The sequence below is a fragment of the Harpia harpyja genome, chromosome Z (genome assembly GCF_026419915.1).
Source record: "Harpia harpyja isolate bHarHar1 chromosome Z, bHarHar1 primary haplotype, whole genome shotgun sequence".
In the NCBI taxonomy this organism is placed as follows: domain Eukaryota; kingdom Metazoa; phylum Chordata; class Aves; order Accipitriformes; family Accipitridae; genus Harpia; species Harpia harpyja.
The window spans coordinates 16,297,959-16,323,555 of NC_068969.1; the positions used below are offsets into that span (position 1 = coordinate 16,297,959).

Consider the following 25,597-nt stretch of genomic DNA (forward strand, 5'->3'; position numbering starts at 1 on the left):
TCCCAGCAAAGGTCCCTGCAGTGGGACTGACTCCAGGTCCCGGTCCGGGTCCTGCCGAGCCAGCCAAGGGCTGCGGCAGCCTCTGCAGCGAAAGTTGCGCTGCTCCGGCACCTCCAAAGAGGCACGGGGAGAAAAAAAGCAAGCTGCACTTCCTCGAGATCAATCTGCCTAATTGTCTTCATTTCACAACTCACTCAGGAAAGGGGGGGAGAGGGGAAAAAAAAAAAAAAGCAAAAAACAACGCAGAAGAAATAGCTCAGTGGAGGCCATATCAGGATGGGAGTGGGAGAGAGTTACTGCCCTAATGAGCAGTCTAGCTGCGTAGGAGGGAAACAGGTTGTTGTCTGTCTAAGAGAAAGCGGTGAGTGCGGCTGCAAGCAGATATTAGATGGGAGCCCAGCACACAGTCTGATATCCGTTCTTCCCCTGATCCTGCAACCCATCCTCCTGTGAGTAATTCTAACTCACAGTGAGTAGCTCCACTGACTCACGTCCAGGCTTTTGGGTTCGAGGAGGGGAAGGAGAAGGGAGAGTGAGAAGGGCTTTCTTTTGGCATTTGATTGTGGCGTGCAAGGCTCACACTCTAGCAAGAAATGCCATGATCCTGCAAGCACGCCTTGAAGGAGCTGCCAAAATTCAAGTGGGTAACCCCACTGAAGGCAAAAGCTTTGATTTTAAGAATGAGCTAATGCCTAAGTGTCTGCAGAGGACTTGCTGAATTAACTGATCTAGGACAAATTTTGTAATTTGTTCGTACGCTCCGGCGTGGCATCAAGCTCCAAATCAGTAGGTACTGAGACATATGCTGAGCTGCCTGCAGCCCCTCCAGTAAACCAGTGAGAAGTGCTCAGTCAGGTTCCTGGAAATTTGTATAAGGATTTTGCTGTAGTCCGAGACTCGCACAGTGCCCTGCATCCTTATTACTCAATACCTCTGATATTCGGAAGTCAGTTACCAGTAACTCTGGAAATACAAGGACAGTCCTGAGCTGTGTCCTCAGGCCCAGCGCTCCTGCTGGGCTCCTGGCTGGGGAAAGGAAACGAAAATCCACCAGCTGCAACATCAGCCTTGGGATATTGCTGGGGCTTCCTAAAAACCCAGCTGAACCGAGCCTGGGGGACGGGACCCGGCGCTGGAGCCCCAGCTGAGGGCTCGTGCCTTCCCGAGGGTGGTGGGAAGGAGATGCTGGCTCCTCTAACAGTTGAGCCATGGCTTCTCCTTTGGTGCTGGGAGAGAACCTGGAGTGACTGTCCCTCTGCACCGAGGACGGCACAGGGCAGAGCAAAACGCCGGTCTCCCCCATCACCCTCCCCACTACGCCCGCCCGGACCCCGCCGATCCCACCCCGCCATCAAGATTAAAAAACCGCCTCCATCTTGCAGAGACGAACGGGCTCGTTTTCTCGTTTCAGGAGAAAATACTCCGTCTGGTATCCCGGCTGTGACACAGACCTTCGAGGAAGCCGAACATACACAGTGACAGTGAAGTGGTAAAACTGCCTTCTGCAAAAAGCACCGTGAGTAGTGCCACCTCAGCGGGCTGTATCGCTGCGTGATTAAGTTCTTACCAGACTTTTTGGTAAAGGCAACCTTCCTGATCTGATAACTGCCAAGGACAAGCCAAATACGCAGGGTCAATCTATGCACGTTTAATCCCCAGAAGGCAGATTAAGTGTATAATTGACCCATATAATCCATGTATCATCTCCAGTGAAATGTTTTCTATGTCCGGTTTAGGCAGACATGAGGCCCATAAGAAAGCGATCAGAGACACAGTATTACCATTGCAGTGGATTTCATCAAAGTTAGAGATGGCTTTTTAATCACTGATCTCAGAGACTGCTAGATTTAAGCAGATGAACTAGCACTAAGCACATCTGTTTTAATCCTTATCTTCTACTCAGGCTGGTGTCTTCAAGAAGTACAAGGAGGAAAAAAATAAATTGATTTTTTTTTTAGGTCCTTGCAATCTTAGGAGCTTCTCTTGGTGTTTTGATCTCTCATATCAAAAGCATGTTTTTGTTTTTTTCGGTAAGATATTGAATTAATCATCAGAGAGAAAAATGCCATCTGCGCTATTTAGGGACTGCATCAGGATGCTGGAATTCGCAAGATCTCGGGGAGCTCACTCGACATTCAGTAGCTTTTTGTGTACGTGCTACTCGCCTGCGGCTGGGGAGGAAATATTCTTGCTATGTTTTACAGTAGTGTTTACCAATTTATGAGGAAGAAAGGTTGGCATTCACACTATCTACTAGTCAATCAGACTTTCTGGATCACATATGTTCTGACAGGTTGAAACCTATACTGTGAGTATCTAAGGGTGTGTGTCAAGATACACACACATACACACATGCATAAATAACTTCCACCAAAGGGCACAACCCTTACAAGTAACACTCCCAGTGCCTTCAGACAAACTTACAGATGTATGAACTCTGATCCTATGAAATTCTGAGTGTCCCAAGCCAAAAGGACCTGAATTTTGCAGGATTGGTCTGAAGACTCGAGATCACTCTGAAGATATTTCCCTATGTTTAAGATACACTCGCCTGCCTCTGCCTCATTGTTCCTACAGTCACGTTCTGCGTGTCAACTCTGTCCCCTTTCTGGGGAAGAAGTGATAAAATTTTACTTTCTATTAGGCACTACACAGAGTTTGCGATCCTTCTGCACTGCATGCAAAGTATCACAGCGGTTTAAATCCCAAAGCACCCAGCCACGCACAGGAATGCGGGGAGCGGACGCTACGATGCTATTCTGAAACCCTTCTGTTACCACTGTTCTCTACAAACGGGCCTTATTACAGTGTTTTAGCTTTAAATGTTATCAAATTAGTGAGCCAGGCCAAGTAAATAAGTCATGTTACTCTGCAGTAAACAGCACTGCCAAAAAGCTAGTTAGGTTTTGATTACCAGCAGAACTCCACGATCAATCTGTTCGTTCAATGATCCCAAGAATACAGATTTTTAAAATTAAGATGACTCTATTTCGGGGGGGGGGGGGGGAAACCCTGACTAATTTGCAGAATTAAGATGATTAACACACAGACCACACAGAAATATTACAATAATCTTCCACAAACACCAGTACCTCCCGAAGAGCATAGCCCTGTTCTGCAGGTGCGAGCAGGGCACGCGATGCGGGGGAAGAGAGATGGTTTCTGAGCTAAGAAATCACGGCAAATGCCAACAAAGATGCATTAACGCAGCTTCTGTTGGGAGACAGCCTAATGCACTCTGCACCCTCTGCTCCTGGGAGGAAACAAAAGGGAAATGAATGGAAATGCTGGGCAGGACTGAGAAGAAATGTGGGGATTAGGAATATCCCGGGAGCTGCAAACCCCACCGAACGTGCAACAGGCAACCTTGCGCTGTGCACCTCCGCTCTTGCGCTACTCACGACTGCACAGAAAGGGGATTTAGCCCTATATTGTGTCTCTCACGTGATCCCACTGAGAGCAGAGGAACTGTCTGCAGGCACATTTAAGCTGTTTACCTGCCACTGCTGCACATATTACCATATAACATCCTAAAACTGGACTAAGCTTTTGGCTGGGGTAAGCCAGCATCACTGCACTAAGGCAGCAGAGGAGCTGGCCTCAAAAGCGTTAATAATCTCATTGCCTAGAGAAACTCTGCAGCTAAGAGGATTGCTCCTCTGCCACCCTGGGGGAAGCAAGAACAAAATCAGGTCCAAGTCTAACTTGGCACTGTAAATACCATTTTTGATTATTCCTCTTCTCTTTCTTATTAAAAAGGTAGCTAGCACCTAAAATGTCTTTGGAAAATATGACCATTGGTGCAGAGACCAAAGGAGCTTAAAGACCCTGTGGCCATGCTGCTTCGCTGCGTTAGATGAGGAGGACAAAGGCTAAGCTCGGGACAACAGAGTTAAGCATTTGCTCCTGTCCTTAGGAAACGTAGGTGAGCACAGCACTGATTTAAACAGGGTCTGGGCCCAGGTGACCCGCACGTACTCACAAACCCTGCTGCTACTGACCTGCCAGCAGCATCTCAGCCTTGCTGAGAGCTGACCTCAGGAGCAATCAGATTCTTCACCTGCAACCTGGCAAAGACGAGACACGACCGCTCAAAACATCATTCCGATTTTGGGTGGCTAGGGCTCGGCGCATCCCCCTCCCTCCTTGCAAACCAAGGGCCCCGCAGCTCACGCCGCTCGCGGGCGCACACTCACGTACACGAGACACGTGCGAAGAGGCTGGCAGCATCGAGTCCCAACGCCGGCATGGGGAATGGGAATGGGAGCGGGAACAGGAATGGGAACAGCTCCCACGTGCTGCGGCTCCCGCCTGCAGCCGGTGTGGGTCAAAACAGGACAGCAATGTGAAAACCCTACTCTTGATTCTTTTATTCTGCATGGACCAGGGAGACTTGAGGAAAGCAGGAAGGGAAAGAAAGGTTTTGGACTTTTTGCCTTCCACCAAGGTAGCTGCTCTTTTTTTTTTCATGTCAACTGTTAATTTGTTTAAAATATGGCTTGGTAAAACTAAGTACGAGTGGATCAAACTGAAATCAGTATTTGTGCTAATTACAGCCTTTTGAAAATTGGAAATAATGGCCCAAAGGGTATAAACACACCAACTGTGAATCATAGGGAAAGGATGAGGGAAAAGGCAGTGTGGGCATTGAAAAGAACAGTCCAGATGAGCTCTGGAAATTTAACTGCTCATGAAACAAATTTCAACACAAACGAGCAATGCACTCGCAGGCCTGCTGCAGATGGAAGCGACAGTCTTTTGTTTTATGTTTTGTTTTTTCTCCCCATGCCTGCTTGATGGGTGATTTGCGTCTGGTGCTCTGCGCTGCAAACTCTCCCCGGAGCGAGCACGTGCGGCGCCCGGAGGAGGCACGGCCGTGCTCCGTGCATGAATGAGGCATTCTCAGTGGATATGGGTCATGCTAGTAGATGTACACAGTAAGATTATTTGACTCTAATTCATGCCACTTGATATAATGTGATAAAACATTTGACATGAGAGATAAGTTCCATTTTAATCCGATAAGGTACGGGGGAAAGAAAGAGTGGGAATTGTAAAGGAGGAAGAGGTTTCTAAGGGACAGGTAATGCGCAGAAAGAGAGGTATCGAGTGAAGGAGGAGGTTGGTTGGGGAAAAAAGCAGCTTTCCCTGCACACTGAGGAAGCAAACGAGCGAGTAAAGAAAGCGAGGAAGGTTGTTACAGTTCCAGAGCCGGGAGACTGAGAAATGGCACTGCTGAGAGATGAAAGGAAGGAAAGTAGGAACAGAAGCTGCTTCAAACAGAAATCAATATATGGACAAATACCCTAAAGGAGACTGAAACACTAATGCTACAGGCTGGCCGTCAACAGAAAACCTTCGCTATAGAACAGCTACGAGGACAGAAAGGCTATAACGCAACAAGAGCAACAGAAACAGAGATATCGGTTAACATGCATCCAAATCGAAAACAAACGGGCATCACAGGTCACTGTTCTCTTACAGTCCAATGAATTTATCTTGTGCAACAGAAAAATAGCTCTGAACATCTGGGTCAGTTCCTACCATGCCATCTTCATCAAGGAGACTGTGTCTCAACTTTACCTTTGGTGTCAGACACCACACCGTGGTCCTCCTGAAATATGGAAGTCCATTCCTAATCAGCTCTGTTTTGGTTAGCTTTTAAAATTAAAATTTAGCATGCTTAACTCACTGTCAGTTTTGGAGCGCTTGTCAATGAAACACACTGCAAAATGTGCAGAAGAGATGGCCCTTAGCAAATGCATCTGCCAAAAACCCGGCTCAAATTTTAACAGTGAGAACAATGACCAAGATGTTCTGTTACAGAGAGATTTTCCACAAGCTTAAACATAGTAAAGGGCTCTCTTAGAAGATGCTCTTCCCTTAAAATCCACACACAGACAGACCAAGACACAGTAGACTAGAGTAGAGATTTAAAGCAGGCAGAGAGCAGATACGAGCCTTAGTCAGAAAGAAAGGAAAGATTTATTTATTTTTTAAAGCTATAACCAATAAATTTTCTCAAAATGTGACTTATCCTCCTGTCTTATTTTGTCACATTTTGGGTCTCTCCTGCTTGGTGTCCAAGGAGGAGAAGGCATTTACTTACATCAAATAACCTTTCTATATACATCTCCTCATTGACCTTATCACGCAGGACATCCTGAGAGTGGCGGACAAATGTCACATAGGCATCAGCAACATCCATCCCCGGCTTCTGCATGGGGGAGAGAAGAAGAGAGAGAGAGAGAAACATGAATAGCGGCGCAGGGAGCAGCTCCCCTGTGTAGCCTCGTCGCTGCTTTTCCTTCTCCTCCATCTCCTGCTGTCCTCCTGCAGTTCACCCTTTCCTTACCTGACGGACACCGAGTCCCGCTGCTTTGTGCCCCGTGCCCAGCAAAACACTGTGTGCAGCCCAAGATCATGCAAAGACACTTGCTCCTTCTCTTCTTTTGCCTAGAGCGAAGCCGGTCAGAGGAATAAAGCTCTTCCTCCACATACCGACACCGGGAAGTTGTCTTGCTACCTTTGGTGCTGTTGACCTAATGAGTGAACCAGCAAGCCGGGCTGGGGATTTGTTCTTTTCTTGGGTCATCTTCTCTATGCAAGCCCTCTGGTTTCCGAAGGTAGAAACCTAACAGCCAGAGCTGGGCTCTTGGTTCTTCTTCTATGGTGTGAGGATGCGTGCAGTAAGCAGCTGGTGTTGCAGGAGGCATCCCAAAATCACCTTTCTTTTTCTGTTTAGACCCCTGACTTTAGCTCACATTTAGTGCTGCTCTTAAGAATAAATTGGGTAAATGGTAAGTCAGGGAATGTATGTCTACACGAATGTTTAAGCCGCCGCTAAACTGCAGGAAGCCTGCCTGTGCTGTCACATCTCTACAGCTCTCTGCAGAATTTAACTGATTTTAAACAGTAACCTGCAAGTGTGTAAGATTTGGGGGACAACAGCATTTCTTTAAAGAAAATGGGAACTGAAGCAGGTGGATGGGAAAATACTTAAAAAAAAAAAAAATCCTGTTTGAGTTCACATTGCTTGATATATTGGAATCAAACTTACCTCAAAGGAAACCCATTAAAATACTGTAACATGAGTCATTACAAGAGCTGCCACAAAATCTTAAATTTCCATGGCACATTGTAAGTTTGTTAATAACTAGTGTCATTAGTTTCCATTACTGTGATTTACCTCAGATCACAGAGTATCATTTCTCTGCAAGATACGATTGTCAGCCACTGTAAATTGAAGTTAGTTAACACATCTGTGTAATTTCCAGGGTGAAAATGAGGACAGTTTGGAAAGCAGTAGGAAGGGAGTTTTTTAATACAAAGCAAACAATTATCAAGCAAAGGGCCAGTGCTTGGCCCTTGGGAAGCCAGTAACATTTCTTAACACCTACTGCAACAATGACAAGGTATTAATTTGAAAAACAATGAGGACAACACAAATGTGGCAGTAGTCAAGTGTTACACTTTCAAGCAATTTTCAGCATGCCGATCGTGCCCATTTCAAGGTGGCATTAAACGGATTGGTTTGGACCCAGACTATTGCAACGGTGTTTGCGGAATTAGATTTAACCGATGGTTTTCTGTTCAACACCAGGATTTCCCCTCTGTCCTCTAGTCAAACAGGTTTTTCTTTCTCCTTCCCCCAGAAAGGCAGTGGCTTACGGACCATGGGGCATCCTCCTGCAAAGGTCTGGGAGCTGTGCGGGGCTGGTGGTTGATTTAATCAAAAATTGTGGGGCTGTCAAGGAAGCCGTTGTAACACGGCTTCATTTCCAGGGGAAGGTGGGGAAACAACCAAAAAATAACCCAGATGAATGATTTGTGCTCTATTTTACGCAAATAACTGGAGTGTCCGACTGGCTCCGAAGACAGGAGCAGAGCCTCGCTCCTCCCGCATGGCCGCGATGCTGCGGACCTCCCAAGGGTGTCCCAGGTACAGTGCTTTTGGAAAAGCTTGAAAGGGTTATATAGCATTTTACCAAGACCACTTCCCTGGAGATGCTTTACTTTCCAGGAACATAGAGGTTTCAAAGAAGGCTATGCTTTGCCTTAGAAGTTACTTAAAATAACTGTTCTGTGCTCAAATTCCTGATGACTAAATATTTAAGATGCACTCAAACAACTAGGAATTTCAGCTGAAGAATCTACACATTTTCTAGGGCCAGAAATGAATTTTGAGTCCCCCTTTCTAATGCTTTCAATATCTTGTTTCTATTACTCCAAGACACCAGGATGCCAATCTCTGCACTGGGCTATTTTAAACCACGCAAGACCTCTTCTGTTCAAGAGTTTGTCTTTCCCATGCTGGGCTAAAGATACGGCAATTTGGTAGGAAAGGTTTCTTTTGAGCTAAAGGGATGGAAACACCGAATGCAGATGATGTGGTCCAAGATGTCTGATAAATTTATCACATTGCCATGTGAGAGCATGCAGAGCAATCATATCCACGTTAAATGTACATATATACATTACCCATACAGGTCATCGAACTCAACTGAGTTATTCTTGATTTACACTGCCCAGTCTAACTGAATGCAGGATTTGGTATGGTATATTAAGATCCTCTCTTTTTTCATTTGTAATTGCTCAGGATCTCTCTGCCTGTAAATGTTACAGTAACCCCTTATTCCAGCCAACATTCATATATTACACTTCAACTTAATTTAAATGTAAATTCCTGGCAAGTTAAGTGCTCTGTCTAAGAATGTTAAGGGCTCTTTTCCTTATGAATCAAGGTCTAATTAGAGGAGACGATGTACAGTTTTCCTATACCAATTACAGAAAAATGGAAAAAATTATTTTCATTAACAATTTCCCAAACACATGTTGCTAGCTCATCACCAGTTCCCCAAAGTAATAAAAAAGTCATTTTCCGAAAGAGTAAAATAAACCAACAATTAGAAGAACAAAAATAAAATAGATTAGCTAATGTGTTAGATGTGTGTTGGCTCAGTTCTAACATGTCTGGACCTTTTTGTTTGGAAATTATACTGTATTTGTACAAGTCCAAATGAAGAATTAACAGAATGCACTGCTCCCTTTTTTTTTTTAAATGTGATTCAAGCCAATTGCATAAATATGGTACCTTTTTGACACCATCTGCAAATTATTGCCTAAACAGCCTTGTAGGTCTCCATAGGAGGGTAACTGCTCATTATGAACGTCATGGAGATATTCTTTCCAGTTCAAATGTTAGAAGTGTGAAGGCCCATGGTTCAATCTTGGCTGTTAATGCATAATGTGGGTTGCTACACATGCCATAAACCAAAGCATGATGCAAATTACTATGACAGAAGTTGTTTAAATTGTGCTTACGGGTACATCCACGTATTTGGAAGCAGCCTTCACCTGTAAAAGGAACAAGAAGAAAGTTTACACCATCAGTACGTTTTCAGGTCTTTGCTTTTTCTTTAAACACCTGTAAGAGCTTCTCCAGCCAAGACTTGGGACAACATAATGCTGAGTGAGGGAAAAAGGGTGATAAAACTATGTTTCCCATCTAAAAGAATAGACAAGGGTGGTATTTTTGTTGTTGTTTTTTTTTTTGGAGAGGTAACTTTACTGCTGCTAAAGCTCTAATAGCAACAGATGATAGTGTGGGAGTTGTGCTTCTCCCTCTTCTACTTCAGCGAGCGGGGGAAGACGGGGTTCGTAAGTAGACATCGTTATTTTCTTCGGAGGCCTCATTCTCCGCCCGATGCCACGTGTCTCCGAAGGCAGCGCGTGTCTCTCCCATTGGGACCTGCATCCCGGGGACCGTGGGAGCCCGCCGGCACCACGGGCACAACGGCATGGCGGGGCTGGCAGGCACCTGCACCAGGGTGGCCAGTGGAAGGTGCCCGAAGGACCCTAATTTTGCCCCCTGCCCATAGTCCCACATGCAGCGTGCTTCCCCCGGCTTTGCCTGGGACATTATTTTCCCCCTTTTTTGCTGGCCCTGGGGCTGGCAGGAGCTCGCAGACCGTGTCGGGGCAGCGTGCTCACGCCATGCAACAGAGAAGTGCCCCAAAGCTCTTCCGCTTCCCAGACCCCGAACAGCTACATTAGTTTCCTACGATTTTCCTCCCCTTTTAAAAGATGTTATTTGAGGGAGGGTATCAGAGGGTGGACGCTGCACTCTGCGGTGTCCTCACAAGCCGGCGGGGGCTGCAAGACCCCAAACGTACTTTGTCTCCGGTGGACCACGCAGCAGGGTGCGCATCGCCTGGCACGGGAGGCGAGGTGGCCCCCGATGTCTTCCAACCGAGCAGTGCCCAGCTGGCCAGAGAGACCTTTTTCCCACTGTAGCATAAGGCACCGTGTCTAGAAAGAGTACGGCTGGGATTTTCCACAACGCTTCTGCTTTTAATTAGGGTAAGCGTTGCCGGCCATCTTTGTTTGGGTGTAAAAGCTCACCTGCTTTTAAATATTTCTAAAGCTACCATTAAAACAGCCTAAATATAACACGCACACAGTTGCATCTTGGGATGAATAAATTATGTGTCCCGAATGAGAGAATGAATGTATGTGTGAGACAGAATGTGAGAGTGGGTGGAAGCACTCATATGGTGTGTGTGGGGGGTGCATAATTAAGCACAATGAGGCGATACAAAAGACCAGACTGGTGGTAATTGCCGAGGTGAACGCTGCAAGTATTGGCAGCGCCGGGGCTGCCGAGCCAGGGGGCAAGAACAGAGGGAGGGTGCCGAGCGCCTGCCGCCGCGATGTGACCCGGGGTCCGGCTGTCGGAGGGGATGGAGGGGGACGGGGTCACGTCCCGGTACACGAGTCGATGAAGGAGGTAGCAAAATCAGCGCCAAGCCCTCGCTCCCAGCGAAGAGCGAACGCTTGTCTCTCCTCCAGGTACCCCCGTTTCCAGCCGGCCGTCTGGGCGCCTCGCCCTTTCACTGCATTTATCCTCACAACTTTCTTGGGAGGTAGCGAAGAGCTATCCCCCGCTCCTGCCGAACGGGAGCGGAGGAGCCCCAGCCTCCGTGCGTGAAGGCAGCTGGAGCCGGGCCAACGGCTGCAGCTCCGGAGGAGCAGGCAGTCACGGCACACCCACGCCGGCGTGGAGCAGCCACAGGCAGGGCTGCCCGAGCTAGCTCCAAACGAGCTCTTTTTCCGAGCAACACAGCTAAACAACCAGGAGGAAAGCTCGGAAAACGATGCGGCTTGACAGCCCGCAGAATTCAAACCGGGGTCCGCGCTCAGGGCTGCACCGTGCCATGCACCTCTATCTTCAGGTATCACGCAGGGCGTGAAGTGATGCAGCGGCACCCCAGGAAACCTGCAATCTGAGCGTGGATTTAGGACTCGGGTCCAGCTTAGCACCACTGTCTCAAACTACCTTCTTCTCCAAAGCCGAGAGGCGACGAGAATAACTTAGTCGGCTTCCTGCAATCTCCCCCCTCCACCCACAAAAAAACTGAGCTTCTTCTCCTGCCCACTCCCCTTTAATCAGAATAATTACTTGTTTTTCTTTAAACTCAGATTTGGCTACATTTCGTGAAATTTCCAAACTGCCGGATGTTGTGTGATTTTTGCTAGGCTGCCGTTTTTCACAAAGTATGTGACTTTGCCATGGAACGTCTCAGTTTACCATACAAATTTTGTGCAGAACAAAAATAAGATCTTTTACTTCTGTCTCCCTTGGGTAATATGCAGTCTTTAGTTTTAATTACTGTAGGTGTAATTCTCCGCCTACGGAGGCCATCCAGATTAAAGGGAACTTTAGCAGCTGTCATTCCTGTGACTCAGTGGATCTGCACATGCAGACGCCCAGCCAGGGCCTGGGCTGCTGCTGCCGAGATGCACTTAAATGTAGCAACAAACAGAAAAAAAAAAAGTCTGGCCAAATTTAGAAGGGTGTTTTCCTCTCAAAGTGCTCTGCAAGGAGAAGTGGCTAGTGAGAATTTATTAGGACAACAGATGCATTAATTTTATCTTGAATTTCGAGGCAAGAATTGGAAATGAGGATATCCTACTAGGTGATAAAACTGTCTGTCACAAGACCCCCGATTACATGTCACTTGCAGAGCGCCTGGAAAACACGCGATGAAAGAAGTCGGTGGAAGGGGGTGGGAGACTAATGCTTTCTAGAGCTCAGCGGCTTGGACCATCACACTTTGTTGTATTTGTTCAGACAGGGAAAACGTGGGAGGTGGTGCAAGCATGCTGTAACAAGAAAGACTTTCTCCATTTATCGTTGCAAAGACTAAACACGGCAAATCACATTACTACTGTAGGGAAGGGAGACTTTCTAAGCCCAGTGCCAAAGGGGTCGGGGCTGTTCCTCAGCCTCTTCTTGAGGCTGGTGCTGCCCAGTGGCTCCCAGCAAACAAGCGGGCCAAAGCGGGAGACATCCCTTGCCTGGAAAGGAGCAATCCTGCTCCTCTGCAGCATGCCCGGCCTCCTTGCTGGGGGCGAGGGCTCAGCACCTTCCCGGGGACAAGTGCACACCACCCACAGTAACTACTTGGATGTACATCCCTTCCTGGCTGGAAACTCAGGAAAACTGAAGCTATGGGGCCAGGTTCAAAGGCTGTGGGGCCATTGGAGCGGGACAGACCGTTTTGCTGCTGCTGGGGCAGTTAATTGTCAGAAAGTGTCCGAGGAGCAGCAGCGTGAGGATGCTTGAACCCCACGCACCTCCGTGCTCCCTCCTCCTCACGGGCATCCACGGCCCAAGCGCGGCCGGGGGGTTCACTCGGCAATCGAAGGGAGCAGCACTCGCCAGCGTAAACAGTAGGATGTGGTGGGAGCAGCGCAGCATCAACCGAGGAACAGCTTGGATTCACGGAGAAGGAAGGGCTGCACATTACACTGTCTACCCGGGCTGATGCTGGTGCTTCCGATGCCTGGGAAGCTGCCACCTCCACATTCTCTGCTGCTGGCACGTGAGCGTCTCCTAACCCTCTGCAGCACTGGAATGAGGGAAGGTATCCACCCCAAGCCATCCCCTGCATCCCCCCGAGCAGGGACGAGCACAGCCCCGGGGCTGCAACCACGCAGGGGTTACCCTGGGAGAAGAGCTGCACTGCGGGGCAGTGAGTGGGACACCCTCCCTTCCTCTCCTTCTCTGAAGAACAAAGTGCCTCCAGCACACCTGAGAAGTCAGGATGATTAGTTTGAACCCTGTGGTGGTTTAGAGAAGCTGCTAGACTTTGTGTGCACACAGCTGCCCGTGAGCAGAGTTTCTTGCCTTCGCTGGTAAGCCTTCCCACATCCATCCCCGTTTCCAGACGGATCCTACAAAACTGCCTCAAACTCAGCAAAAACAGCCCAAGAGTAACAAACAACAGATGACTGCAAGTAGCCAAGACAACTCCTGAATGAGATTTTGGAAAGCCTTCCCAGTTTGCAGAGCAGCGCCTTCTGCCTCCTGCCCAGTCTCCGTGAACAAGTGAGCGCAGGACAGGCTGCACACGCAGGACGTGGGAACGGTGGGTGAAAATGCTAATGCAACTTTCCAAGCAACCCCAGACACATGCATTTGGGTGCACACTTGTCTGCGAGCTGAGCTAACAGAAGCCACGCTTGCAAAGAGACACTCCTGTAAACTTTGTGGTGCGGATTTTCAGAAGACCTGAAATCAGCTGCTATGTGTTCATCCTAGGAAGCTGTCACAACACTTTTCTGGAATACAGCTCAGATTGCTAAACCCTTGGTGGAGACTGAGGCCAGTTTTGCACGAATATTATTCTTGTCTTGTACCTTTCTAGGAAATAGGTAATGTGATGAGCTGTGGATTGGTTCTGCAATGTTAGGGAGAAATGTGGCATTAGAGGCACCTTGTGCTGTGTAACCTCATGGCATTTCCCCTACCTTGTTCTCTATTAGAAACACAAAAGCACTCGCTAGATCTCCCTTATTTTGTTTTTTACTACCTAAGATGGTCACCGTTATGGCCAGAGGACTGAGAGGAACACAGCCATCATGCAAGGTGGTAATGAAGCAACTTCTTTAGTTAGGGAAATTGCGTGTACAGTGCAATGATTTTCTTCATCTTCATACACATCCTCAATAGACTGAACTCCACCAGCCTGAATGATGACTGGAGATGGCTTTACTCTGTGCTACAATACGACGGCCTATGCATCTTGGGTGTTTATGTACTGTATATCTGCATTCAGGTTGTTTGTCTGTTCATGTGGGGTTAGTGTTCAAACATCACAGAATGGCAGAATTATTAGGTAGCTGATCTAGCCCTGGGAAAGCAGGAGATTACAACTCAGGAAAAAAAAAAAGAAAGGAAAATATTGTCTGTACTTACAGTAAATGACAGGAAAGAAGAAAACAAAGTTCCTTCATCGTATCTAGACAGTTTGGCCAAGACTCCTTCCAAAATGGTGACAAACTATGAAGACAAAAAACACTGCAATTATTTTTAATAATTGAACAAGGGTGTAGAAATCAGCATCGGCTTTGAAGAAAGCCAGTGGAGCTCCCAGCATTGCCAAAGGAACAGACAAACTGTCCCCGAGCACAGCGGGCTAGGGAGTGGGGAGAAAGGAGCACTGCCTTTTGGGTGCTACGTGGTCCACCTCTCGCTGGGTGGGAATCACCCCTCGGTGTCATGGCGATGCTGGGGACAGGAGGTGGGTGCAGCGCACGGGGAAGCCAGCAGAGCCTCTCCGGATGGGGAAGCCGGTGGTTCTTGCTCCCAGTACGCAGTGTCAAGCACGCAGCTAGCTGGGTATTCTTGCAGAAGAATCGAACTGGCATATGTTGGCGGATTATGTTTAAAGGTCTCCACTGTATAATAGGGATGACTTGTTCTCAGAAAGTTTGAAACTAGAGGAAAACACACCCCACCATCTTTCTCCCTGCGTACCAATTCCCCTCTGTGTTAGCGCAGCACACCAGACCTACACAACAACCCAAGGGAAATGCTGGCAGCTGAGCTAGAGGAGCCAACTCTGAAGAAAAACAATTTCCAAACAATTAAACCTGACATTTTGGAATGTATTTCCCACTACTGTCACCTCTAAATTAATTTCTTAGAAGAGCATATGGCGATGCTGCATAAGACGAGTTATTTTGTCCACACAACCTTACGCGTAGGAGTGGTGACCACCTCTGCGTGCCACCCCAACATCTACGCAGCAGCACTTAGCAGTGCCACCCCCTGACTGCAGCTACCCTCAGTGCTGTGGGGTGACGCTGACCATGGGGTGTTACCCCATTAACATAACACCCATTCCTTAAAACCACTTCTGGCCCAGTACGGCAATCCTGCTAGCAGCGTATTACATCTCACGCAGTTCCTAATCATCAAAGAGTCACCATGAAAGGACTGGGAGATGTATGATCTTGCCTGCGAGAAACAAGAAGCCAATTCAACATCTTAATGTGTCACATTTTAATGGAAACGCACGTATTAAAAATGCAATGTTAACAGTGAATCACTTCACCTGAAGTCGAAGGTTACCTTTGCCACTAGGAGTGTTATCATTTCTTTGACGGTTTCCTCAATTAGTTCATCTATTTTTGAATGGTACTGGTGCTAAAGAAAAATAAAAGGAGAGGGGGAGGAAAATATTAGCATTGATTGCAGGCAAGAGCTCTACGGTTGTCAGCCTCTTCCCTCGGTAAACCACAATATGCAGTATTAAACCAAAGAATGATGCAGCTTATTACCCTGTGCTCCACTACAGTGGCCAGTGATTACTTACACTCGTAGGAGAGACCCTGAATTCAGGAGAATCTTACATCGGTTTGTGAAGCACGGGCAAACCCTGCCCTCTTCTGTGTGCCCGCAGCTCCGGGAGCCACACGCAGACGTCGGAGGGGAGGCTTTGCCATCCCTGTGAGCACCAGCACCCACTGCTCCAAGAGACCCTGAGGTCCTTTTGCTTCAGTTCTGCAGGCACCATCCTGTTCATTTTGCACATGGATCACACCCGGCAATGAGATACGCCTGCTGCCGGAGGGAAAGGGGCAGCCCTTGCCTAGGGCACCGCAAACCGCACAGCCCTCGGAAGGGGAGTGGGGAGGATTTGCTGCCCCAGCAAACCAAAAAGAGTCTTTTTGTCCCACGCAAAAGCCAGCAGGCAGTGCAGCCCCGAGCCCTGGGTGTCAGCAGATCCCGTGGCACTAGTTCAGAACGGGCTGACCAACGCTGGTGCCTGCAGCACCAGCGTTTCTGAGTCTTCAACCCAATTTCTGCACATGCCAAACCTTGCTTAGCTTGGGAGCTCTGATGCAATCAGCTGCAATATGGCTAGAATAGGTACTAAAATACAGTCGTCTTCTAATTTAGAAAAGACCTGTTTCCAATACAAGATTTAATTAGTGAAAACATATAGTATATTCTTATTTTCAATGGACTGAGAAAATACTGATTATGACTGCTTTCCAACACAAAACATTTGATTTTTCAGTCAAACATTTCAAGCACTGGTGCTAGTCACTATATTCATTACCACTTGGCATTAATATTGTTTTAAAATGTTAACATCAAATCACATTGAAAGAGACAAATCTGCTTTAAATACTAATCAGACTTTGGGAAGGAAGACTGCGAGGGCTTTACAAATGCTAGATGTTGGTCTCAGTGTCTGATTGGTAGTCTCTGAACTGCTTTACAGTTTGGGGATTTTTTTCTATGACAGTAACATATTAATACAGGAATGTGGAAAAAAGAAAATAAAAGTAGGACACACTTACCCACTCTTTAGCAAACTTTTCAGATCATTGGGGACAGAAATAAAGAGGAAAGTGCAAAAGACAGGAAAAAGAACATATGAAGAGAAACAATAAATAAACCAAAATCTTTTAAAAAAAGAGACGTATGAGAACAACGGCAGCATGCACAGAAAAAATAAGCAATGGAAAATGAAACATGATCAAAACCTCCTTTCACTGAAATATCAGAGATCGCTACCCGTAGTATTTGCAGGCAATAAAACAGGGGGAAGAGACCGGATTGTACCTAACTGCTGACAGTCTCTTATGGTTTTAGGGTTCAGCACTGGGGCAGCTGCGCACCCTTCACCAGGGAGGATGTGCCCGAGAGGTGAGCCCTGCTGCAGGGGCAGGGCAGGCAGGGCAGGGGTACACGGTGCAGCACATCCCAGCCGAAATCCTGGCTGGGGTCACTCAGAGCCTCACCCGGGCGGGAGGACAGGCTGGCACTGCCGTGCCAGAGGCTGCGATCTGCTGGGCCCACTCGGAGGAAAAAACATACACGAACAAGCGATATTTGCATTTGCAGCTCCCATTTCCATGTCCTGCTTTGCAGGTTGAGACATATACAAGTCCCTTATGGGATCATAGTTGTAATTAACCTGTTTAACGCAGAGTTAGCCCTTATCGGCTCCCAGGATTGACCTGGTCGTTCCCAGCACAGCTGGAGATGTAGCTGTGGGGTGACAGGGACGTGTAACAGCTGGGTACGGGTAGGAGCTGCTGACGTCCTTGGCATACGCAGCCAGGACCTCCTACGGGAGATGAAGAAGGGGCTGTGCATATATTGAGGGTGTCTTCCCCATGACGTTTTCCTTCTGCAGCTGCATCTTCTGTGTGAGTGGAAGACCTTGCAACCAAGGATTTAGCTAACTGCTTTCATTCGGTAAGTCATGAGTTTTAACTCAAAAGTGGCTAGCACTGTGAAATGCACTGACCAATGCATTTCCAATTAAAAAATTGTTTAAAAAGCAAGTAAGAGCCCTGATGGAATAAAACCGGAGCTCTGAGAGCAGGAGAGGACCCTGTGCACGCTCCAAGGCGGTGTTGCAGGACTCCGATCGCTCATTCCCATCGCGGCCGCAATCCCTGGGGCAGACTGGGAGCCAGCGCTAGGACCAGTGACCACCAGTGCTCACGCTGCAGCCCCAGCCCCAGCTCCACCATGGGAAGACGAGCCCTGGCCGAGACAGGGTCGGAGAAGGCGCTGGTTTGGAAAACGACTGCCTGGTGCTGCTTTCACAGATGCCTGGCTCGTAAAACCAGTGTTTCTAACAGCTGCTTCCACATTTCTTATGAAAACGCCTGAGGTTAAAGATCACATAACTGGTTTGCTTTACCCAGCGTAGCCCCCTCTTTCAATTGAGTTTATCGCAGCTTTCTATTAGCTTGATTATTACAATCCATAATCAGTGCACTACAATGATTCAACTTGACTTTATGTGATGAGTATCTTGCCTTGTCATGTAACAGATTGTGTGTACGTTGTATTTCTCTAAGGACCATCTGACCTTAGATATTAAATAGAAACATACTAGACCAACTGAGAAACATTTAATACATACATTTATCCCCTTAGATGTATTAAAAATTCAGAGGAAAAATAAATATTTAAGATGGTAAAGTATGTTTACCAAATGTTTTAACAGCTGCCTTTAGAGACAGGGAAATGGAAATGAAATGATGGGTGTTTGTTTCACAGGGTAATGCTCGCAAAATGCATTCAAGTATCTGTTAAAGTGAGTGTAACCGAAGGTAGTCTTAAAGGGAAGGCCTTTGGGGTGGGAGGGAAACCACAGGAGCAAGGTCAAATAATGTGTCGAGAGGGTCTCTGCCCATGTACAGCTTGGACCATCAGAAAAATCACTGGTTTGTTTCCAATCAAAATGTCTTCTCCGGCTAGGTCTGGGCAAATGCCCCTGCATGAACACCACAGTGGGCAATTTGAACTCTTTTTGCTGCTTTTGAAATGTCTGCAAAAGCGTCCTGTCAGAGAGGAGTGTCTGTCTGTCTGTCCCTCCCTCCCGATGCAGCCACACACCGGGGATGGGGGGACAGAGGGACTCAATGACGCACGGACCCAGCTCCCCGAATTACAGAGGAAGACACAGGCTGGAAACCCGGTTTCTCATCCCTCTGCTGTCTGTCTGACTGTCTCATAATTTCCAGCAGGGCTGGAAGAGGTGGGGTGGCATTTTGTCCTCCCCTCGCGGGCTGTGACAACAGATCTACATCTTAACTTTTACCCCCCCCATAGCACGACCATCTCAGGGCACAGGTTTAAACAGCTTCAAGAAGAGGAGATGGAGGCAGCCAAAATATGGAGTGGCACGAGCAAATGGAGGGGGAGAAAGGAACACTCATTAAAAGAAAGAAAAGAAAAAGGGAGGGTGCATAAAATACTGCAGCCCGAAATGGTAACTTATGCACCGATAATTTACAACTGCTTTACAGGTCTATTAGTTCAGCTATCTGTTAAAAACCTCATGCCCCAGCAACTGCTGCTTGCCAGAGGAGTTAGGCTGTCTCCGAGCTGCCGTACCAAACACCTTCTTGAAGCGGCACAGGCAGATTTGCAGAGCTAATCCCCACTGCAGCCGAGAAAACCGCGCTGCCGCCTGCTCCCCTCTCGCAGTTTGACTCAGACCGAATGTGCATGGTGACTGACGCTCAAAATTTGGAGGAAACTGGCAAGCACAGAGCATCAGAAGTTAGCATGAAAAGATGCTGTGAGTGCCTGGTCACACGCTATCCAGATGCAGCCGATGGTATCGGTCTCGTGCCATCTGAATACTTAACCTGACAGCTTTATGAACGCAATGCGCTTGCTCTGTCACGATATTGGAGTCTGCTTGCTCTTCAAAACATCCCCATCCCCAGGGACTGGGCTAGTATAACGCACAAGGGTTTGATCCTGGTTTGCAGTGGGGAGCATCGCAACCACGGCCCCTCCTGGCTGACGGGGCACTGCCAGGGCAGATGCTGCAGCAGCTGCAGGCTGAGGGATTTGGGGAGATGATGGGTACGAATATGGAACGGAAAATGGTAGAGAAGTTCATGTCCAGGCTTGGACAACAAAAGCCCACTCAAGATCTGCCTCAGCTGACCTGGAGGACAAGGGAAGAACCTGATGATGAGCAGTATGAAAACTCTCTTGCAAGGTGACTGTCACAAATAAAATGTCATAACTAAAACATGTATCAGAAAAATCAAAAGAACAGCTGGATCTGATCCAAACAGCACTGACATCAGGGCAAGGATCCCTGCTGCATCCAGTGGCTTTGGAGCAAGTCCTCTCAGAGGAGCAGGGTGAGGTAAACAATTGGGAAAAAAAAAAAAAACCCAACAGCTTGCAATGATTCACTGCAAAATCTGACCACGGAGAGTTGTAGCAAAAGGGCTTATCTAGGAAGTGCCGACAAACAGCAGGATAGGAGAACCAAACAGTATTTGTGAATTTATTCTGCACTGGTATATGAATATTTAATTTGGCTTGAAGCCACTGTAGCAAAATAATCATTATGATGCATTTAAGCTAGTCCAATTTACCATGTCTTTCTAATTCATAGATCGATTCACAGAAACTTCAAGCTGCAACTATGGCTTCAGAAGAAAAAAAGTATCAGCAATTAATTAAAACAGATTTGTTGTTTGGAAACTTGAGTCATTAAGAACCTGGAAATCCAGGATCATCAAGCATGGTGGTTATAGCCAATACTCAAGGAAGCCACAGCAGCTGGAATTTCAATCTACTTTTGGAAGCCATCTATTTTGGTGTTTGGTTTGGGTTTGTTTTTTTTTTTCTTACAAGCATCACAGCAACAACTTGGCACTTCTGTTTTCCTTATGTTTGTCTACAGAAAATAGTCATATACCGAAAGTGTGCTGCCGACACCTGGCTCCAAGGTGCAGTTAATGACTCAATATATACGGTCATCATGCATCAACCAAGCTTAAGAGATACCTTATGCATACCACAGTCCTTGCAAAAAGCCACTCCTAAGTGACAGGGATTCTGAATGTTTATATTCATTAGATTTATTTGAGAGCAACCCCCTGCATATTCATCTGCACACTCTATATGGAAGGCTAAATCCACAACTGATACGACATCTCTGAAACCAGCACAACAGGAGATCGGAAATTTCATGATATTGCCTTTAAAAGCTGTGAAAGGAAGAACCTGCATTTTTACCTCTTGGCCCATTTCCATACTGCAAAGCTTTGTTGATTGAGCTTTGGCATCCACCATGACATTAAACATGGTGCATATTGATTGAGGGACTCGGAAATCTGTTGATCGGCTGGTTTTCTGCAGCTTTACTTCAAATGCAATCCTGGTTCTGTTAAGGAAAGTAGAAAAAGACATTTCAGTTGCTTTTAAACATACTGAAGATGATGATGATGATGATAATAACAATATTAATAATGTGAAACAATACTAAGAGTTCAAGAAACCAGAAAGCCGAATGCTGCTGGGAGTGTTACACTGCAATTGTTACAAATGTGCTTTTACTAAAAACGATTTTCCAGTTTAAAAATAAACCCACTTTCCATAATACGCACTATTTATAAAGTGTGCAACGGTTTCAGGGAAACTATGACTTTCTCATGCTTGATGAACAGTGTGATGATGTTACAAACAGCAGTGTCAATGTACACCTATAATTTGGTTGCATTAGCTGATTTATAACCACAGACAAAAGGCAAGCCTGACGCATTAAAGGAAGCTCCTATTGCTCCATGATATCAACTACAAATAACAGAAACTCGTTTATCGCTCGACTGAAGGGACATTGCCAGCTCATTGTATTTTTAGGTCTACACGATTGTATTTGCTTGCTGAAAGTTCCCAATTGTCTCGTAAGTTTATAGAAGTGGTTTCCCTGAACCATACATATTCACCAGAATACCTCTGCAAAATGTGCACGGGCGCAGTCGCGCGTGTATGTATGAACACACGCAGATGCATCGCACGAGCCCACACCTCTCTGCTCTCCTGAGGTTTCACTGAGCTCAAATTCGACATCCTGGCAGTTACAAACTGTGTTACACCAAGAGCTTTGTTGGGCCAAGGACTACAGAATTTGATCCTGTGTCATATTTTAAAATACCGAGGCATTTGTGACTCTAACATGGGGAATACTCTGCATTACAGTGGGCATTGCCTTGCCTTTTTTTGGAGCCCCTCTGCAGATTCCAGAGGTACTTCACTAATCTAACCTAACACAGAACAATTATCACATTAGACAGAATCTGCCAACAAATTAACATAGGAGCTCCAATTTAGAAATAACAAATAATATCAGCTGCAGCTCAGGAATAACTCTGATCTTGAATGATCCCCCAAGGGTTATGCAAATGAAAACTCATTTATAAATGTGAAACTCCCGTTCTTGGGACCAGATCTGAGCTGGTACCTAGGTCCTCCTGCCCAGATTTGTTAGGGAAACAGGCCTTCCTTGCAAGGGCTGCTTTCCTGACAGCACCGAAACACAACCAAGTGCGGAAGGCGGGGTGGCTCCTCCATGGTATTCAACAGTTCAGAGACAGACGCGAAGAAAAATGTTGTGTCAAACTGAAATTGCTAAAGAAACCTTAGCCAGGCCCTGTTTGCAGGTGATATAAATAGGGAAGGCAGCATATTGGTTTACATCAGCAGTGGCATTTGAACTGATTTAATTACCAGTGCCAGATTTAGCCTGGACTCGGGGACTAGAATCTTGATAATTACTGAAAGGACCCAAAGTGACTGGGATTTTCCATCTCCTTGTGGAGATGAGCATGTTCCTACTTACTTATGCTCAGAACCATTATATATAGTCATACCATTACAAGCTGGGCCAGGTTTTTACAGAGGGACAACATATTTGTAGAAAGGTTGAAGCAGTTGGGAAAAAAATTCCGGCTTTCAGGCACACAAGCCCTTCTTCAGATGTACCTGGAAACTTGCTTATTTTTCCTAGTTATCTCAGCTGAGCTAACCTGCACTGCAGGTGCAGCAAAGGTGCCTTGGTTCCAATTAAAAAAAAAGAAAAAAAAAGAAAATAAGTGTTTTGCTGGTGGTGCTGGGGGCAGAGCAGAGAGCAGGGCTCCAGCACTGGGTTTGCTCCTAAAGGACAGTCTGACAACTGGAGGACAACTGAAGCTCAGCGTTCGTGTCAGCCAAAGGACCAAAGGTGAGCTGCTGCAATAAAGGGGGACTTGCTCAATGCCAAAGACACCACGACCATCTCATTGCACTTAAAATGCACCGGGGTTTATTCCAGAATGGTAAGAGAGCAAGCCTCTAGCTGTCTGCCTTCCAGCGGGCGAGTCTCCTGCCTACATCTCGGGGACCGAATGTGCCTTCTCCTACGGTGACGTTGTACATCCAGACTGTGAGGAACGTGCGAACAATAAATGCCACACTCACACTTGCAGAGTGGCCAGGCAACTGTGGTACAGAACAGCCACATCACACATTGCAGCTAATATTAGCATGTACCAGCTGTATTTGGCACCCATTTTTCCTTTGGTTCGTCTCCTTGTCTATTAATTTCTGCACAATGGAATGCAAAGTTCATTTCTTCCTCCTGCCTCATCACCTCTGATGCCAGATGGACATAAATTACTGTGGAAAGGTTAGAAATTTAATCTCAACATTTTGCTTTCAAAATGACAGCTGCCTGTATGTCTAGAAGTTTTTGAAAGAAATCTCTCCCGTCTGGAAGATCTGCAGGTGAATATCCTATGGCTGATGGTACAACAGCTTTTCTCAGTCGGCGGCAGATGTGAAACCTGTGTGCCAAGCTACACACTATTCCCTTTTTGGATCATTTTTTTTGCTTGTTTTGTCATGGATCTCTGTTTTTTAGGTGGGTGCTGGGATCTTACTTAGGGCTATGCCTTCAGCACTCAACCTTGTCGACACCAAACTGCATTTACAAAGACTTGACCTCACGTGCGGCATGGAAAATAAGTAGCTACCTATAAAGCTTGAACGACTGGGTGATTTATTGCCTTACTGTGCATATGCACTCTCCAGAGTCTCAAGGGAGAAGCGCTCGCTTGGGAGAGTCTACAATTCACAGCAACAGGGTGGCTTTCCACCATGTCTGTGCTGGGCAGATGTGAGCTGGGGTCACTAATAAATGGTGGCTGAAGTGAAGCTTCATCGATAATAAGACAGAAAAAAACATTGCATCCTGTGAGCTGCTATGAGAAACATGACTAGTTCGCTCATGGGCACGTACCTTTTCACGCAGGACTCGATCATGTCGCTCGCCATAAGCTTCAAGCGTTGCTCTAAGTGTTTTCCAAACTCCTCCTCAGGCCAGTGCAAATCCCGAATGAAGGTCTGTAGGGCATCAAGTTTCCAGAACAGATCTTCCGAGGTGCCTGATCCATTGCTGGCAGGGCAAAATGAGAACAAAAGTCATAAGTGGCATCAGGCTCTTTGTAACCTGATGTGGAGACCATTCCTGCAACAAGTGTAGAGCAGACAGTAGTTTCATACACAGGACAACGCTGGCAATCTCCACCATCAGGATTTTGAGTTTTACCATACAGTTGCCTAATCTACCTTGCTGTCATAACCCACAAAACTTTCCAGACCAGATGAGTAAGACAACATTATGAGTTACACATATTAACAGGAAGAATGTGTGTATGGTAAAAATCAGCCTTAGTTAATAACCACATTAACATATGTGATTATTAAGAATTAAGGCTAGAAGTTGTGGTAGAAAATCCTTCATCAATAATAACTGCCATACCAGACTGTACGCAGTTATTAAGATTTAGGGTTTCATGCAATTCTCCCCCCTCCAAATTATACCTCAAGTTTGCCTTGTCCCCCCACAGTGAGGCCCCCATTTCCAGGTAAGGGACAGTGCTAACAAGTGGTGAGCGAGGACACGCTTTATCTCTTGAACAGCTGAAAAAAAATCGGAGTAAATCAACTGGGCTAAGGGCACTAGACATCTCATATCCAGGAGTTTTGGCAGGATTGCCCGTTGCACTGTTTCACAGATCTGCCCGTTGCAAAGGCATCTATAGGACAACAAATTTCCATTTTTTAAAAAATTTATTTTGCAACATCTTTGGTCTCTCACAAAACTCTGAATTTCTCTCCCAAGCATATATTCTCGTACCCACACCCCTGCCCAGATGGAAGGCTTTGGTCCTGCAGTGTGTAGCTACACCGGCTCTTTTCACAGTATAATTATATCTCAAACCTCCACTTACAGAATAAAAATACAGAACTGGATTGCGCTCTGTTTATGCAGAGAAATTTATGCATTCATAACCCTTTTCTTTCGCGCTCTCCTTCTCCCTCACTTTTTTTTTCAGAACAATTACCAAGGGAGCTTCAAGAGTTTCAACCCCCTCCTCGCATACCACTAATGCTAACACGGTAATTTATAAGATATTTAACACACCATGCATTACCACTTGTGCTGACATCATCTATAGAAACAGATGAGGGAGGGTGTTTCTATTGTGACAGATGCCAGCTGCATTGAGTTAATGCTAGAGGAGATCGGAGCTAATGCATACATGGCTCCTGCAAGGTGAGAACCGTAGTCCAACATGCTAGAGGGGTCCTGTGGGGTCCTGTGCTAACAGAGGTAACGAGATAAAGAATGGACCATCTCGGTTGTAGGAGAAACGTGTCTGACACTAAGCAACAGGTAACATGTCCTTGATGGAGGGGAAGGGTGAGTAAAAGGAAACCAAGGAGATGAAAAGATAAAGAATCAGGCATTTCCTTTAACCAGGGGACCAGTTTGTACAAGAGTCTCAAGTGTTCATCTACCGCCAGTTTTTAGTTGCGCCTGGTTCAAACCTGTGCTGGGGTATAAATGAGCTTTAACAGTCTAAACCCAGTTTTGGAACTGCATGAATTTATGTTTTAAATAATTAAATACATACAAAT

At 46.5% G+C, this 25,597-nt stretch overlaps 1 protein-coding gene across 15 annotated transcripts in view; it reads right to left on the reverse strand.

Annotated features, from left to right (window-relative positions):
- CADPS (calcium dependent secretion activator) overlaps nucleotides 1-25,597 on the reverse strand; it is a 222,604-nt gene that overhangs the window by 16,217 nt on the left and 180,790 nt on the right. For 8 of the 15 annotated variants that reach the window (XM_052778695.1, XM_052778688.1, XM_052778686.1 and 5 more), the window contains 6 exons: nucleotides 23,913-24,068; nucleotides 20,873-21,020; nucleotides 15,422-15,496; nucleotides 14,264-14,347; nucleotides 9,325-9,357; nucleotides 6,110-6,217 (listed from right to left, as the gene is read on the reverse strand). In XM_052778695.1, the coding sequence (XP_052634655.1) occupies nucleotides 6,110-6,217; nucleotides 9,325-9,357; nucleotides 14,264-14,347; nucleotides 15,422-15,496; nucleotides 20,873-21,020; nucleotides 23,913-24,068 (604 nt within the window). Of the gene's footprint in view, nucleotides 1-6,109; nucleotides 6,218-9,324; nucleotides 9,358-14,263; nucleotides 14,348-15,421; nucleotides 15,497-16,659; nucleotides 16,675-20,872; nucleotides 21,021-23,912; nucleotides 24,069-25,597 lie in introns of all 15 variants that reach the window. The other 7 variants (XM_052778691.1, XM_052778685.1, XM_052778693.1 and 4 more) reach the window with 1 other exon arrangement.